The sequence below is a fragment of the Mizuhopecten yessoensis genome, unplaced genomic scaffold (genome assembly GCF_002113885.1).
Source record: "Mizuhopecten yessoensis strain PY_sf001 unplaced genomic scaffold, ASM211388v2 scaffold11141, whole genome shotgun sequence".
In the NCBI taxonomy this organism is placed as follows: domain Eukaryota; kingdom Metazoa; phylum Mollusca; class Bivalvia; order Pectinida; family Pectinidae; genus Mizuhopecten; species Mizuhopecten yessoensis.
Genome location: NW_018408900.1, coordinates 659,214 through 676,309, shown reverse-complemented (window position 1 = coordinate 676,309; position 17,096 = coordinate 659,214). Strand labels below are relative to the sequence as shown.

Genomic DNA, 17,096 nt, shown 5'->3' with positions numbered 1-17,096 from the left:
GGGGGGGGAGGTGGAATAAAGCTTTGTATCCAGCTTTAAAACTTTGCTAAAAAATACTGCTTTCATAGGATACTTAAGTATAAGAAATATAAAATGCAGTGAAATTGATTCGTGTGTTTGGAGGGAATGAGATATCTGTTGTGTTGTTAAAGATTTCTTTAATATTTCCATCAGACAACTGAGGGATGAAGTGTGGAAGTACCTAACCAAAAGAGCGACTGTCCGTGAGAAGATGAAGACTTCATAAAGTCTAGTCTTAACATTATCCGACTATTTTGCCAATTTGATATTTGGACATTTATTGGTGTTGATAATGTACCCTCTGGCCTTGACACCATACTTAGACATTTTGACAGATAGATGACACCAGACATGTGTCTGACAAAATGTCTACGTGTGGTGTCAGGGCCAGAGGAATCTCAGGTTGGTGATAATGGTGATACATGTACTGTACAGTACAGAATATCACTTTTTGATGGCATAATTGATTTTAGTTTCTGAGAGTCTCCAGTTCTATAATCCATAATTCACAGCTTTGTGTTAGATACAGACATTGGCGAATGGAGTGCACTGATATAAACATCGCTTAAAAGTAAAATATAACGTTCAAAACAAGAATATTGCACAGAATATCATTTTGACAGCCGAAATATTAGCAGACGAAAACACCCCTGTCAACACAAAAAGTATGTACTGAGAAAAACTATGCCAGAATATCAATCGTCATTGCCCATGTTCACTGTGATATATTCCAGAAAATCAGTATGCTGAAAATTAAAATTAATCTAAGAAAGGATAGAAGTGAAAACACCTACCTTTCAATGCTAGCAGGTGCTCTTTCTCTCTTGTGCCTTCCATGATGTATAATCAGTCCGCATAAAATAGGACTTCCGGTTTTATGAAATTAAGAATGAAATTTAGAATAGCAAAAATAATTATTTCAACATATTGATGTATCTGTTGGTAATATAAGAAAAGGTGATATAAACTGAAGAAAGTTTAGTGTTTTTTTTTAAATACCTAGAGATTTCGAACCAGAAATTATCTGCTGCTGAAGATGTAAATGTTGATGTGATGGCTTCCGGTGGACTGCAGTCTGTCACTTTCTCCAGCACATCGCCAACCTTACAATACAACGATGAAACGGACAATGTTCGTATAATGCACTTATGATGTATTTGGGAAAAAAATAGTCTACTGTCTATGATCGTAAAATAGTTGAAATCAGTTTACAAATGTCTTAGAACACAACGACGTTTCCGTAATTCCTGTAGGAACTCAACTGTATCTAAATCAGAGATTTCGTTATAAATCTCTGATTTAGATAGAGTTCCTACAGGAATTAACGTTTCCGTTGTGTCTCACTGACTATGGTCAATATTTTCATGTCAACTTGAAGTTGCGATTCAATAACCATATCCTGAATTACATGGAATAATATGCTTACTTAAGGCAAGCTTATTCTCACAGAAGTCTGTTTTGAAGTCAACACGACAAGAACTGTTTAGTAGAATGGGAACATATCGGTATCTGAAAAAAAACACTGGCAGCTAAAAATATTGATCAATTATGGCGGTCACCCTAATGAGTGTCAAGGGAGGTTTTTTCGCTCGCCCCGAATTCGGTTTTTTTTTAATTTTTTTTCTTCTGATTCGTTAAAGTATGCAGTGACCTAGGTGTGTGCAAAATTTCAGGTCGATCATAGTTGTAGAAGGTACCGAAATATGTCGATAAATAATATGTTTACGGGGGAGGAATGAGTGTCCAGGGTGGTTTTCTGCTCATAATAAATGATTTTCCATCGTAACGTTGATGGTGAGTGAATCAGTCAATATTTATCGACGTATAATAACTCATAATGTACTCGGTCCAATCGTATATATATAATAATAACCTTAAATATGTTTCCAATGGTCATGATGATCGTTAGTGTAACATGCAGCAATAAACATTTAATTACACAAAGTTCTATGTTTTATGTATATATTTCAAGAAGAATAAAAAGTTGTACAGATTTTGACAAATTTGGGCAGAGCCCAGTGTAAGGGTTAATGCTATGGAAGGGAACAAACTCGTACGGAGGTATACCTGTAAAACTCTTAGTCTTTATCGAAGGCAAACTTTTATCGACTTATTTCGGTACTTTGCACTGTTATGATCGACCTGAAATTTTGCACATAGCTAGGTAAATAAATATGATCTATATAACAGAAGAAAAAACCCAATAACGAATTCCTGGGCGCATGAAAACCTACCTGTACACTCCCTGGACACTCGTACCTCCCTCGTAAGCGTAATATAATTTATTTATCGACGTATTTCAATACTTTGCCCTATGATCAAACTGAAATTTTGCGCACAGCAAGATATGTGAATATAAATCAAGAATAAGTAGAAAAAAAAAGAAAAAAAATGATAATCGAATTCCTGGGCGCGCGGAAATCTCCCTGGACACTCATTCCTTCCAAATAGGCATCTTTATCGACATATTTCGGTACTTTCTACTAATACGATCGACATTAAATTTTGCATACAGCTAGGTAAGTGTATCGAATGTATAAATCAGAAGAAAAAAGTGAAAAAAAATTAACAAATTCCTGGGGGCGCAAAAACCTCCCTGGACACTCCCTGGACACTCATTAGCTATAGGGTCACCCCAATTATGGCGCTGTTGGAGGAAATTTGTTGTTTTATGGTCATGAAAAGTGATGTTGACATCAGCAACACATATATGTGCCGTTGTGCCCAGCCTGTTTTTAAAATTGTTGTAAAACCCAGGTTTAAATACGAGGGGGGATTATTGCCATATTGGCAAGCTAGCTTATTTAATAATGGGTTATAACCCACAGACATGCTCACTAGTTCAGCAACGACGAGCATGGTCACTGGCTAGATTCGTGCTTTTCTGCATGTTACATTTGGTTGCAGTGTAGTGACCCTGTGTTATGTAAGGCCATTTTGTGGTGGTTACAAAAGGTGTATAGGGGACAAACTCACTAGTTGTTTGGCTAATTCCCTGGGGTTAGGGAAGGTGCATTGGCACACGGGGAGGACCCAATTACCCAGACCAAGGAAAATTCTAGTTGTTTCAGTACCGAACAGTTGGGATATTTTGACACTCTTCTTTATAAAGATAGATAATGCTGAAAAATCTGAAGACACAAAATGACCAACCCACAGGATGGATCATGCAAACTATGCAAACCACAGCATTGTGGTACCAAGGCGACAGTACCGAATTGTCTGTACCCAACCAGGTGTCGGGTAACAGCAAAGAGTACCGAATTGTCTGTACCCAACCAGGTGTCTGGTAACAGCAGAGAGTACCGATTTGTCTGCACCCAACCAAGTGTCGGGTAACAGCAAAGAGTACCAAATTGTCTGTACCCAACCAGGTGTCGGGTAACAGCAGAGAGTACCGAATTGTCTGTACCCAACCAGGTGTCGGGTAACAGCAAAGGAATGTGACAGGGGAAATACTGCCTTACTGGCAAACTAGCTGTTCCACTGATGTGATGTAGGATGTGCTTACTACAGTTCAGTGTAGTTCAGCAACATCAGTGGCCGGATGGGTGCCCACCCGAATGTTACATTTGGTTGCAGTGTAGTGACACTGTGGTATCATGTAAGGCCAGTTTGTGGTGGTTATGGAAGGTGCATTGGGGACGAACCACTAGTTAAGCAATGTCGAGCAATATTAGTGGCTGGATTGGTGCCCAGTCACCAATTCATTGGCATGCAGTAAAACACTATTAAGTTAGTAAAACTCATCACTTTTTTTTCCACCAATTGAGGTTAGATTAATATGTTGTTTGAGGAATGACATGGTATTTGCTGAATTGAGGTAAGCTTGATATGGTTGGACAGCAGAACAGCTTGAGCTCTGCTAATGTCATAGAATTAAATAATAGAAAAGATATAAAAGAAGCTATATATGAGATCACTTCAATGTTTAACATTGTCATGAAAATAATTTATGTGCACAAAAAATAATACCTAAACTAAGAAAAAGGTAGCATGCACCCCCCCCCCCCCCCCCCCCCAGCATGCCCCCCCAAAAAAAATCATAAAGTAAATTTGGCCATATCATCCAATATTCAATAATAAATCCGTTATCATTATTTGTATGCAAAGGGTCAGCTGCATGTACATATTATAACTACAGAATCATGAATTGTTGGACCAATCAAAAGTCACTTACGTTGGCATGGTACTTCATTTAGTCAACACACTTTTTATCTCATATGAGCCAAATTGGTTATGCAGCAGACAAATATTCAACTCATTTTTTTTATTGTTTTAATTATCAGAAAAGTGTGGTTAAAATTTGAGCACATATAATTAAAGGATTATGTATTATAGTGGCCTTGTATTTAGATTATCAGCAAGCCACTGAACTCTGTTGATATGACCTACCGGTTGGTTATGAAATTGAAACTGAAAAAAAGGTTGATTTTGCATTAGGAGAATACATTTTTTTTCTGCATTTTCAGACTATCTTAGAATGTAGAGTGTGTGATGAAGTGTTCCGTTTCCAAGGTGACAAGGTGCCACGTCTACTGGTATGTGGCCACACTGTGTGCCATCAATGTCTGACACGACTTCCTGTCCATGGCTACAACATCCTGTGTCCATTTGATCGGCAGCCAACTGAGATCGGGGACTCAGGAGTATGGGGACTGAAGAAAAACTTTGCGCTACTAGAATTGTTAGAAAAACTGCAACAGTCCAAGCAAATTCCTCTAAGTAGAAATTTGTTCACAGAGGAATGTATAGCCAGGGAAAAGCAGGTAAAATAAAACTTCAATTAAGTGACTCTTCAATCGATCATTAGGAGTTTTTCAGGGTATTTTAATTTTTGTGAATTTCTGTTTTCATTGTGTTGAGAAAAATGTGACAATTTATCCATGTGTCTAAATTTTTGTTTTTGTTTTTTCACATTTTGTTCTTTATTTTATTTTTTATTTATTTATTTATTTATCACCACGTGGTGAAAATACCAATTGTTTTGTTTCTTATTCTTCTTATTCTTATTCTTCTGCCATATTTGTGGGCGTCTTTATATCCTGAGCGGTAGCAGATATGATGAGTCTATATTTTACAATATAGGACATGGTATGAAGGTGTTATTGCAAAATTTTCAAATAGGTCAAAAACAGCTATAACTCGAAAATCATTGATTGTACAGAATTGATGCAATTATATTATTTGTAGATAATTTTCATATCAAACTTCTTAGCATTTCATGTTAATACAAAAAAAATGTCCAATAAAGAAGCTCGCAGTAGGGTCAAATCAATTTTTTGGAAAAAATCTTTTACAGATCTAGCATCGCGAAGAATATGATGTCTTTAGTTTTTCTGTAACATTTACCGTTAACATTGTATGCCATTTTGAATATTTCCTTTGATCTTTTAAAAATGCTGACAATTTGATAAAACTTGTTTTACTCCAATATCAATGACAAATATTTTGTTTAGTTGTAATGGAAAAGGTTTCCCCAGATGTCCTCTAACATTTGATCACATTTTCAACTTCATCAAAAAAAAAATGTCTGTCATGACGTCATATTCATTTTTTTCTCTGATTGCAATACCTCATTAACAGGTGAATGTATTTATTCATCTTTTGATATGTTTTGCAGAATAACAAATAAATAACTTTCAACTTGAATCATTTTTGAGTAAAATGTCAACTTCAGGTTTTCGACAGGGTCAAAGTTGAATATATCTGAATTTGAGAATTGTCTTTAAATTTTCACATTTTAAACTTCTTTTCAAGTTCCACCCGTGGGATTCAGCTCAAATTTGCCTGAAATGATCCTGAGATAGTACTGACCAGGTGTTGTTATTTTTCGGTCGGTCTGAATTCCAGGATGGCCGCCATCTTGAAAAACACATTTTAAACTTCTTCTCCAGTTCCGCTGGTGCCATTGAGCTAAAAATTGGTGTGGATGTTAAGGAAAGAAAGCTGACCAGGTGTTATTTTTCGGTCAAGTCAAAGCTATAACATGGCTGCCATTGCAGCCATTTTGTAACATACCATACGCATGCAAGTAATGAGGCAAGAGAAATAACTGTTACTTAATCTGACCTTACTCATGCAAGTAGTACGTACAGCAAGAAAGATAATTCTTACCTAATCTTGTACATCATATTACACTTTTACGAGTTATCTCTCTTGCCCCACCACTTGCAAATTTGGCCAATGAAGTGAAAAACCTGCCAAATTGTCGATGACAATTTCTAGTTATTAACTTATTATTGTCTATTTGTTCCTATAGAAAATTACTGGTAAATGAAAGTTGAATCATATAAGAAAAAAAACAATTATCCAATGTCTTAATCTCTATGGCAAAGGTAGAGAATTTCAGCTCCAAATATACACAAAGAAAAAAGTTTGAACACATTTCATTTTAGAGTTGATCATTCTTCCACCCTCTTTTATAAATATTTTCCATAAAGATTTAAGAAAATGAAAACACTGTCATGAATATAGTATTTATTTAAACAATTGTAAGTATGTTAGGTTACGTATAGTGGTATTTTTTTTGTTTTAGAGAAAAACCTGAATTTCTAAAAGCTATATCAACCCCTGTCCTAAATATGGTTCATCAGTTCCTTTGAAATTTTCCTGACCTTCAAAAATGTTTTCTGTATCAAACATGAAGTACAAATGACAAGATGTAGATCTCTATTCTAGTGAAACTGATAAGATTGTCTTGTATTATCTAATTGTTTGTTGTCAGCATGATATTGGATGTGACGAGGATGAATCCCACAGGGCGATCCTTTACTGTACAGTATGCAGTACACATCTGTGTATAGAGTGCTCTCTGCGCACACATTCCACACGTACTCTTGCCCGCCACAAACGTGTTCCCATCTCGGAGAAACCTAAAGAGAACCCTAAATGTGTGTACCACCCCATGCATCTGGTGGAGTTTGCCTGTATGGAGGATGAGTGTAGAAACAGTCCACTGATGTGTTACATTTGTAAAGATTACGGACGCCATGTCAAACATAGAGTAAGTATCGAGGTGTGCTTTTATATGAGGTCTTAAACCAACGTTACCATCAATCATATAAAAAAAACTAAGGAACATTCAATGCTTACTATACAAAGTATACATTTGACACATGCTTTCAGTAATGAAGCAGTTATATTGATCATGAAATTTGTAGATGATTATCAGAAAGGGCAAATCAATTTATTATAATTATATAACATTCATTTGTCCCTCACTAAATACAGGATTGAGGAAACTGTGTAATTTCTTATCAATAAATGTTCTTTCAGCATGCATTACTGGAGACAGAAGCTGAAAATGTGCGTTCATCAATTTCCAATGCTGTCCAACAAACACGGCTGTTTGGGGAGGAGGTCGCAGACACTGTGAGGAAACTGCAGACATGTATACAACATGTGGAAGGGGACACGCAGCACATGGTGTCTGGGGAGGGATCCAACGTGTCACACAGGGTATGACTCACTAAATGTGTAGGGGGAAAGTTGATGGAGGGATGCTTACTGAGGTCAGTGGGGTATAAATAATAGCAATCCTCATACTGTAAAGTTTCAATAATGTACCTGGTATTCTCAATGACATTTACATTTATTTTGTTCATTCTGATTTTCTCATCCACCGTTTTGAAATTGTTTCCACAAATTTGTTTATCATATTTTTTCTCTATTGAAATAATGTAATCATAAGCCCAGGGGCATACAATTTCATATTTAGAGTACCAGTACTAGCCCTTTTTGAAAAATTCTACTAGCCGGTCTATATTTTCATAGGGCGAGTTTGATCATCAACTATAGCGGCTGTGGTCGAACTAGAGTACGATAGAACTCACTTTAGTAATGTCTACTTGTCCCAGGCAACAGGCTAATACACTTGTACACCCCAGAAACCGAGGTTCAAAACTGAAAGTTAATTATATGCTAAGTAAGATGTTTATTCCTACTTAAGGCACCAGGTACTGCTGACTTATCCCGAACCAAGATAAAGCAATACTTTAGTGAACTCCGCAACAACCTAAACCGCCAGGAGGTCGCAGCACTAACCACAGTTGACACTCACATTCGAGAGAAATTGTGTATGCTGCGGCAACAACAGGAGGATATGGCAGTATTATTGTCACAAATATCGGCTGTGTGCCACCAGTGTGAAGCCACACTACAACAGGTCAGTTATCATTATGAGGTTGTTTCCCTTGCTATGTTATTATTTTGTGTGAATTTTTTTAAATGTTTTGTAGTACATTCCATCAAAACAATTGAATACAAACCTGCAAAACATTTTTGTTTTAAAGTTATAATATGAGAAAGTTTTGAGATGATTAAAATAGAATGTATATGAGTATAAAGTAATTTGGTTTCAGAATAAAAATTGCCAGAAATTATTTCTAGTGATTTTTTATGTCTGAAGAACTGATATTCCACACTTCATCTTAACTTATGATAAATTTATTAACACAATCATCTTTGCTGTTTTATAGAAGGTCATTAAATCTTTCCTTACAAAGAAAACCTCATTTTTAACTCTAGATAAGACCTTGTTCTGTAGGTTAAATAGACAACACAGAATAATCACCAATTAGCTACAATAGTATATTTAACCTACAATAATTGATGATATTGACGTTTGGTTACAGGATGACACTAGAGTAATAGTGGCTAAGTCTGAGGTGAAGACGTTACTTGATACGATACAGAAACAACAACAGCAGTTCTCAGAAGTGCCGGACCAGCTGCCCCTCGATCCCACCATTCCTCTCACATTCACCAAGGTAACCAAAAACGTCACTCCGACTTCTGTGAAGTGATTATCCATCATCTGCTCAATGTCCATCTGTAGACAATATTTTGATGCTATTTCTCAGAAATAGATTAAGGGATCAATATGAAACGTGGCAACTGTCAGGTATGAATCGGAAAGATAAGCCTATCAAAGATAAAAAGTTGTACATGTATACAAGTTTCCCTTCTTAAATACAGTGTATAGTCAAATCTATATATGAAACCACCTAAAGGAAGGCTCAAAATTAATCTCTTTGCAGAGAAAGCCTCTAATGTGAGAGGAATATAACATAGTGAACTGGTTTTGCGTGATGAGAAAAGTGTGGTCTCTTCATATTACAAAAAATAAGGGAGGATGGCTTAATGAGATGGTCTTTTAAGTAAATTCAATTATTGGAGCATGACTTTGGAATAGACCTTCCAGGTAAAATCGTAGGAGTCGGATCAGTAATTTATACGGTGCCTGTATGTTTAGAGATGTATCGCATAAATAATCTTTGTTTCAACCCCAGGATAATCGAGTACATATCGGTCCCAAAATTGAAATGCGGGTTGTCATACTAGGCCTCGATGGAGCGGGAAAGACCAGTTTACTGTTTAAACTGAAGCAAAATGAGTTTATTCAAACCATTCCCACTATTGGTAAGTATGTTCAATAAGAATCAGTTTGGACATTACCTTTTCTCTCACAAACATCTTTAAAGTATTTTTGACATTAGGAAATTTGATTGTTTCAACAAACTCATTGCGTTGGAGGTAGAGGTTTTGATAATAACAACCATATTTATTCAACGGTAGAGGATTTTAACACTATGCACTCAATCTAAACCGTACATGTTTGCAAAGGGTTCCAAATCATGGAATCTTCTCTTTACATGTCGTTATTATCAGAGACCAATTCTTTGGCTGATTTACACAAAAGTCTGGATAGGACAACCTTATTGATTTTATGTTTTGGAGGATTTTGATGATTCCAAGAGCCATGTTAATTTGTTAGAGGGTTTTTGTAGTTCAGACTACCTCATCACTTTGGCAGCAGAGGATTTTGATAGTTCCAACAACCTTTAAGTGCTATTAATTTTACAGGTTTTAATGTGGAGACTGTTGAATACAAGAATGTCAAATTTACTATCTGGGATGTCGGTGGACAACACAAGATCAGACCTCTGTGGAGACACTACTACTTCAACACCCAAGGTAAGTGGTACCTGTCACAACACCCAAGGTAAGTGGTACCTGTCACAACCCCCAAGGTACAGTAAGTGGTACCTGTCACAACACCAAAGGTTCAGTAAGTGGTACCTGTCACAACACCCAATGTAAATGGTATCTGTCCCAACACCCAAGGTAAGTGGTACCTGTCACACCACCCAAGGTAAGTGGTACCTGTCATAACACCTAAGGTAAGGGGTACCTGTCACAACACCCAAGGTTCAGTAAGTGGTACCTGTCACAACACCCAATGTAAATGGTATCTGTCACAACACCCAAGGTAAGTGGTACCTGTCACAACACCCAAGGTAAGTGGTACCTGTCATAACACCTAAGGTAAGTGGTACCTGTCACAACACCCAAGGTACAGTAAGTGGTACCTGTCACAACACCCAAGGTAATTGGTACCTGTCACAACACCCAAGGTAAGTGGTCCCTGTCACAACACCCAAGGTACAGTAAGTGGTCCCTGTCTAAACACCCAAGGTACAGTAAGTGGTACCTGTCACAACTCCCAAGGTACAGTAAGTGGTACCTGTCACAACTCCCAAGGTACAGTAAGTGGTACCTGTCACAACTCCCAAGGTACGGTAATTGGTACCTGTCACAACACCCAAGGTACAGGAAGTGGTACCTGTCACAACACCCAAGGTACGGTAAGTGGTACCTGTCACAACACCCAAGGTAAGTGGTACCTGTCTCAATACCCAAGGTAAGTGGTACCTGTCTCAATACCCATGGTAAGTGGTACCTGTCGCAGTATCCAACCAGCGAACAGGAACAGGAACAGTTTAACATCTTCTATACAAATCTATACAAAAGTGTCCCTGTTACTTGGCAGTTAAGATGGTTGGTTTCCTGAGAGTTCACTGTACATCAATGTTTCACACTGCTAGTCATTACTAAGGTAAATCTTACATAGAAGGAATCTATCATATATAGGAGGAAGTTCTAAGTTTGTTCCCCTCTGTCTGAGGTAGCTGTCCATGTTTTATCACCATATCCCTCCTATATAGAATTTGACAGATCAAAATTTGGGGTACATGTTGTTTGAAAGAAAACTGCACACATTTCTTTCCAAGTATCTGAGAGCAATGTTTCAGACATGAATATTTGAATAAAATGTGAATTAAAGAAACCAGGGGAGAATATTCATATTTAGATTCTATTGTATTCATTTATGATTTGTATTGTTACTTCAGCTGTGATATTTGTGGTGGATGGGAGCAACAAGATGAGACTATCGGAGTCCTATAATGAGTTGGCCAAGCTGGTACAGGAAAAGGAACTGAGGGAAGCCTCACTATTGATCCTCGCTAATAGACAGGTAAACCAATCAGCGTAACATGTGGATTAGACTGGCCACCGTCTCTTGAATATTGAATTATTAAGAAAATGGTTAGCTAATTTTTTTTGATCACTTGGATGTCTGACTCTAGATTCTAAACTAGGGGAAGATAAGCTAGTAGTAAAATGCAGTTGAGAAATTCTTCATAAAAACTTAGGGGATGGTAGCCAGTCTACATGTGTATGTATCCACTCATCATCAGGGTTACACATGTGCCCACCAATCATCGTAACATTTGTATGTATCCACTCATTATCAGGGTTCCACATGTGCCCACCAATCAGCGTAACATGTGTATGCATCCACTCATTATCAGGGTTACACATGTGCCCACCAATCATCGTAACATTTGTATGTATCCACTCATTATCAGGGTTACACATGTGTCAACCAATCAATGTGTTCAAAATGAATACTTATTTTGTATTTTTTCATGTACTGCTCAAATTGTAAATAAGTGTTTAATAATGTATGCAGATTATTACAGTATTATATATTTTCCTAACTTTCTATAAAATGCTTGCACTATTTTTTCCCACTCACTCACTCATAACAGACAGCTAACATGATGTATGGGATAACCTGTCTGCTAGCTTCCTGTCTGAGTGGGGATTATTTAACTGGACATTTGACATTAAAATAAAAGAAGGTGGTGTTTTAGATATATTTAAGAGGCCCACTACATTTGTTATAAAGTAATATCTTAGCGTTCTTTCTTTGTATGTTCCATGTTATTATTCCTACATTTTATGTCTTGTTTATGTGACACAGGATATACAGCCCAGTGCGACCATTGAGGAGATCACCGAGACATTTAGCCTCTTCAAACTCTGCTGTAACCGAAGTTGGCACATCCAGGCCTGTGATGCTAAGACCGGCGACGGACTTCATGATGGCCTAGAGTGGCTATCACGGCAAATGGTCGCTGCTGGCGCTCCAGAACTTGTATAGTACAGTTAAAACTGTATTCAGTGATCATCCATCTTCCATAAAGTGGTTTCTTATTGCAGGGGGTCTCTTTATACAGGTTCAGTTATCATGAAAATAACTGCAATCAGGAGATTCAAATGTGGTCTGTTAAAACAGGTGATCTCTTAAAAGAGATGTTTCCTCAAGCAGATTTGACTACATCACTACATATTGAAACAATGAGATTAGCCAGCACAGATTATGCTCTACAGGTCTTGTGTACAAAATATGCGAGTTGGTTTCCAGAGAGTTGCATAACAACTTGATGAGCTCTCACTCCAAAGTATTTTGATTCACAAGATTTATCTATGAGACAATGAAACAGCCATCACTACTAGCAATACAGATCTGGGCTCAGTATCACAAAACTTCCTAACTCTAAGGACATTCTTTTTATAAATATTTGCAAGTTACACATTCCTCTCAAATGTTCTAAGAGTTCTATTTACTGATATTTATCAGCTGTTTCAAGTCAAAAGTGATTTAAATGATTTAACATAAATTCATTTACATTTACTATTTCTATTGATGTGTTAAGAACAATAATGCTTGAATTAAATCACATTTTGAGATTTCAGAAAAAAGTAGATTTGTGAAATCTGAGGCACGGATAATTTTCATGAAATTGCTTCAATCAATGTAGACCACTAGCTCACACAAATCTAATGTGTAGCGCAACTGCGAAAAGCTAACTGTTGTATTTATTTCATGCTTCAAGAAACTTATTTTCTTGAGTTATTTATTTGATGAATGTATTCAGTGCTAATAGTCTTTCTCAGAATCTTTCATAAGCGCAATTCTTAAAATTGCGTATTTTCCATTGCATTTAAAGGAAAAGAATCTTGAAATTTTGAAGGAAACATAACAAAAGGATCTGATATCACGTTTAAAAAAATAAGGAAAATATTTTATATATAGGATGATTTATTGATCAGATTAAAATTTAGACTGAATTACAAATCTGGCATGGATCAGGGGAAGGAAGTAGTACGAATTAAAGAATAGATCTTTCAATCCATGTGCGAAATGTTTGTGAAAATGACTATTTTTTTCTAAAATATCAGTTTGAAGTGCGCTCCGGGCGCGGGTCGCATATTTCCCGCATATTATAGAGGGCCGGAGTTCTGACGTTAATCGACGACAGACCGATATAAAAAAGTTGATAAAACGTCAGAATGATTCGGATTAGGGAAGGAAGTAGGCCTATCAAACATGAACATATATGCCAATATTCAGCTGTATACACTAACACATGTGGAGAAAAAAAATCCTGAAGCATAAAATTGTCTATTATTCAAGTTTCAATGCATATATGGTTATTGGGCCATGTTATGAATAAGTTGGTTATCAAAAATGCAATATTATAAGACTCTTTCATGCCCAGCGGTGTAGGATAAGGACATTCCACCCAAGTTTTTTTCAAGTTTGGTAAAACCCGAGCCTTTGCCGAGGATTTTGCCAAATTTGAAAATCCTGAGGATGGAATGTCCCTAATAACATGTATTAAACAGTTCTTTGTGGTAGATTTCAATAACTATCTTCAGATCATGTTCATTTCAGGATTTATTTAGAAACTTCCAACTGCTCAATTTTAGTACATGTGCTACAAAATAGTACAGAACCATTGCACCACCTTCAGATATAGTGTAAAAGTTCTTTGTCCTAGGCTCAGTAATAGCTGAAACAAGGATGTAAAGCCCCATTAATCTTACAGAAGTGTGGTAGAATGACCATACTGAAAATATTGTTTTTTCTCCTTACAGGACCCAATTGTAGCCATTTTCATTTCAAAGTGTTCATTAATCTAATAATATTTGAATCATTGATATCTACATTGTTTTTTCAACATGTGTAGACTATTTTAGCAAGGTAATGCTACAGACCAAACAATCTCAAAATTATGGTTGTATTTACTTAGTTACTCGAAAACAATGTGATACAAATATTTTAGTTGTTTTAAAAATACTAATAAAAATATTTGAAACTCGACCTTGTGTCAAGCACTGTTTATTACTAATAAAAACAAGAGTACCGCGAGGCGGAACAAAATACGCCCGGCAAATGCCATATAGTGTTATATACTTTCTTACATTAATAAGAGCTGCATTATTCTAAGAGTGGTTAGCTGACATGCTATAAAAAATGTAGGAGAAAATCTCAAGACAAAAAATCAAATACTGAAATGAACAAAAGGGCAAGAACTTTTGCAAATATTGTTGAATCAACATTCTTTTCAAGGAAACAACAACATATCATGATTATTTAGCCTACTAAGTTTCAAAGAAATCCGTCAAAAAATGTAGGAGATCTCTGGACAAAAAATTAAATACTGAAATGAACAAAGGGCAAAAACTTTTGGAAAAATTGTTGAATCAAAATTCTTTTAAGGGAGACACAACTTCATATCATGATTATAATGTATACCAAGTTTTAAAGAGATTGGTCAAAGAAAAGAAGATTGCCGGACAAACAAAAGTTTATGCTGGACAGACGGACAACCCCATACCATAATACTTCCGTCAAATTTGACGGGCGTATAATTAGAGATCTAATGTTTAGAATGAGATCAAAATGGAGATAAGATTTTGCTGTTGATGATTGTAAACTTTGCGTAGAAATTGTACGGTTGCTTCAGACCAATTTTGGACAATGAAGGATTTTAAAGAATTACTAATAACTACATTTTGCCAATTGAGCCCCACACCTCTGGCCCAAGATTTTTTTAGATCCATGTTTATTCAAAAAGGAAATCTCCTTTACCCAAGGATGATTTAGACCATTTGGACAAAATCCTGTCATTCCTTCAATTTGAAGATGTATAAACTCTACACAAGTTGGAAATTCACCAAATTATGATAAACAAAAGGCCCATAGGGCCTGTTTCGTTCACATGGACCCGGCAGTGGCTCATTATTTCATTCAGAAATGAATCCCCTTCACCACATATGATTCTGCTTAAATTTGCTCAAAATACCTCAATCCTGACAGAACATGAAGGATTTCAAAGCAGTCAACTCTTTTTCACCTATCATGCTCCGCCACTTTGCTTAGACTGAGTGTTTAAACAAAATGGATTTCCCTTCACACGAGGAGGTCAAACAAACAAAATTTGGATAATATCTTGCCATTCCTTAAGAATAATAAGGATTTTAAAGAATTTACTACATGTTTATTTCCCCTTTTGGGCCCTACCCCTCTAGCCCTTTGGAGATCAGACCCCGATTTATAAACAAGAGGCTCAGAGGGCCTGTATCGCTCACCTGGCTCTTTATACCCACCAATGGTATATAATTCATACAGCTATAGTTTGGGGAGCCCAAACATTTCAAAGTTATTGCTCGGGAAATAAATCCTAATCCCAGTATTGGGACCAGACCTCTGGGTCAATTCTTATATCACGATTGTGTTTGTCTTTTATTGCCGCGTAAGTGTTTATATGGTTAAGAGGTGGGGATCTCAACTACCGGCATTTCAAAGATATATAACCCAGGAATTAAGTCCCTAGGAATGGGGCAACAGCCAGGGTCAATTCTTAGATGACGATTGTATGGTATATATTTCATGGGGTTGGGATCTTCAAAGTGATGGCTCAGGAATAATTCCCTTGGGTTTTGGCAAGACCCCCTAGGTAAATTTTTCACATCATGGTTGTGGGTTTTTTATGCCCAGCAATGGTATACATGGTTTTTTGGTGGGGATTTAAATGTTTTATGTTCTATACTCATTGCCACTATGGAGTTCCGCCCCTGTGGCCCCAGGGAGTCAGACCCACTGTTTATACAAAATTGATTCGTCTTTACCCGAGAGTTCTGCAGACCCAAATTTGGACCATATCCTGTCATTCCTTCAGAAGGATTTTTAAAAAAATGACTATTTTCCTGAAGGTGCCCCGTCCCACTAGCCCCTGTGGGGACAGACCCACTGTGTATAAAACAAGAGGCCCAGGGGACTTAATAGCTCACCTGGTATTTCATTTTTCAATTTATAACCTGCTGAGTACCATACAGGTTTATCAAAGGAGTACAAGAAACAAAATTGCAAGAAGAACTACATATAAATTTGTTTTGGTGGGAAAGACCCCAAGAATATGAGTTTCCATGCTATGTCCCAATTTTCCTCTATTTCCCATATTGGGCCTCAAATGTACCTTTTTACACAAATTAAACAAATTGAGGTTTTTTCCCCAAAGCATGCTTCAGACCACATTTGGTTTAAATCCCTTCATTTGTACAGAAGGGAAAATGTTATTCGCTATTTCCTCTCTTGGGCCCCCACTCCTTTGCCCCTTGGGGGGGGGGGGGGGAGCACATTTTTCATTTATAAATATTAAATTCCCTTTGCCCGAAGATTCTCTAGAACAAGTTTTGGTAAAAATCCCTTCAATGGTACAGAAGGAGAAGGATCTTTAATGTTTTCCTCCATCTCCCCTAGTGACCTTGACCTATGACCTTGGCACCTGAAAAGCTGCTCCAAGCAAGCACTTTTTTCAAGAAAAAACTGGATAAAGTCCGAGTGCTGTCAGACTAACAAAACTAAACATATCATGGATAAACTGATTTGCTATTTGACCTTTGACCTTATTGCCTGAAAAGATATTCAAAGCTGGCACTTCCGTTGAGGAAACACTGCACATGGTCTGTGTGTAATTAGCCCAACAGAACTTGAAATATTGTGCCTAAACTGATTTTCTATTTATAGTAGCGCAGATGGCTTCTTGATGATTACGGGGGATATATAGCCACAGGACGGGGCACTTTAGTCAGTC

The 17,096-nt window shown here is 36.9% G+C and overlaps 2 protein-coding genes across 4 annotated transcripts in view; one reads left to right on the top strand and one right to left on the bottom strand.

The window, feature by feature from the left end:
- LOC110466698 (trafficking protein particle complex subunit 13-like) overlaps nt 1-878 on the bottom strand; it is a 169,268-nt gene extending 168,390 nt beyond the window's left edge. For 2 of the 3 annotated variants that reach the window (XM_021523388.1, XM_021523392.1), the window contains exon 1: nt 816-878. In XM_021523388.1, the coding sequence (XP_021379063.1) occupies nt 816-858 (43 nt within the window). In that variant the 5' untranslated portion in view covers nt 859-878. The remainder of the gene's footprint in view (nt 1-815) is intronic. The other variant, XM_021523393.1, reaches the window with a different exon arrangement.
- A 181-nt stretch (nt 879-1,059) lies between these two features.
- Nucleotides 1,060-13,403, top strand: LOC110466673 (E3 ubiquitin-protein ligase TRIM23-like). Its single transcript, XM_021523348.1, has 10 exons — nt 1,060-1,152; nt 4,494-4,790; nt 6,749-7,027; nt 7,300-7,482; nt 7,973-8,188; nt 8,658-8,792; nt 9,315-9,444; nt 9,889-9,999; nt 11,217-11,341; nt 12,134-13,403. The coding sequence occupies exons 1-10, from the start codon at nt 1,075-1,077 to the stop codon at nt 12,311-12,313; spliced, it is 1,734 nt and encodes a 577-aa protein (XP_021379023.1). The 5' UTR covers nt 1,060-1,074; the 3' UTR covers nt 12,314-13,403.
- Nucleotides 13,404-17,096: the final 3,693 nt, after the last annotated feature.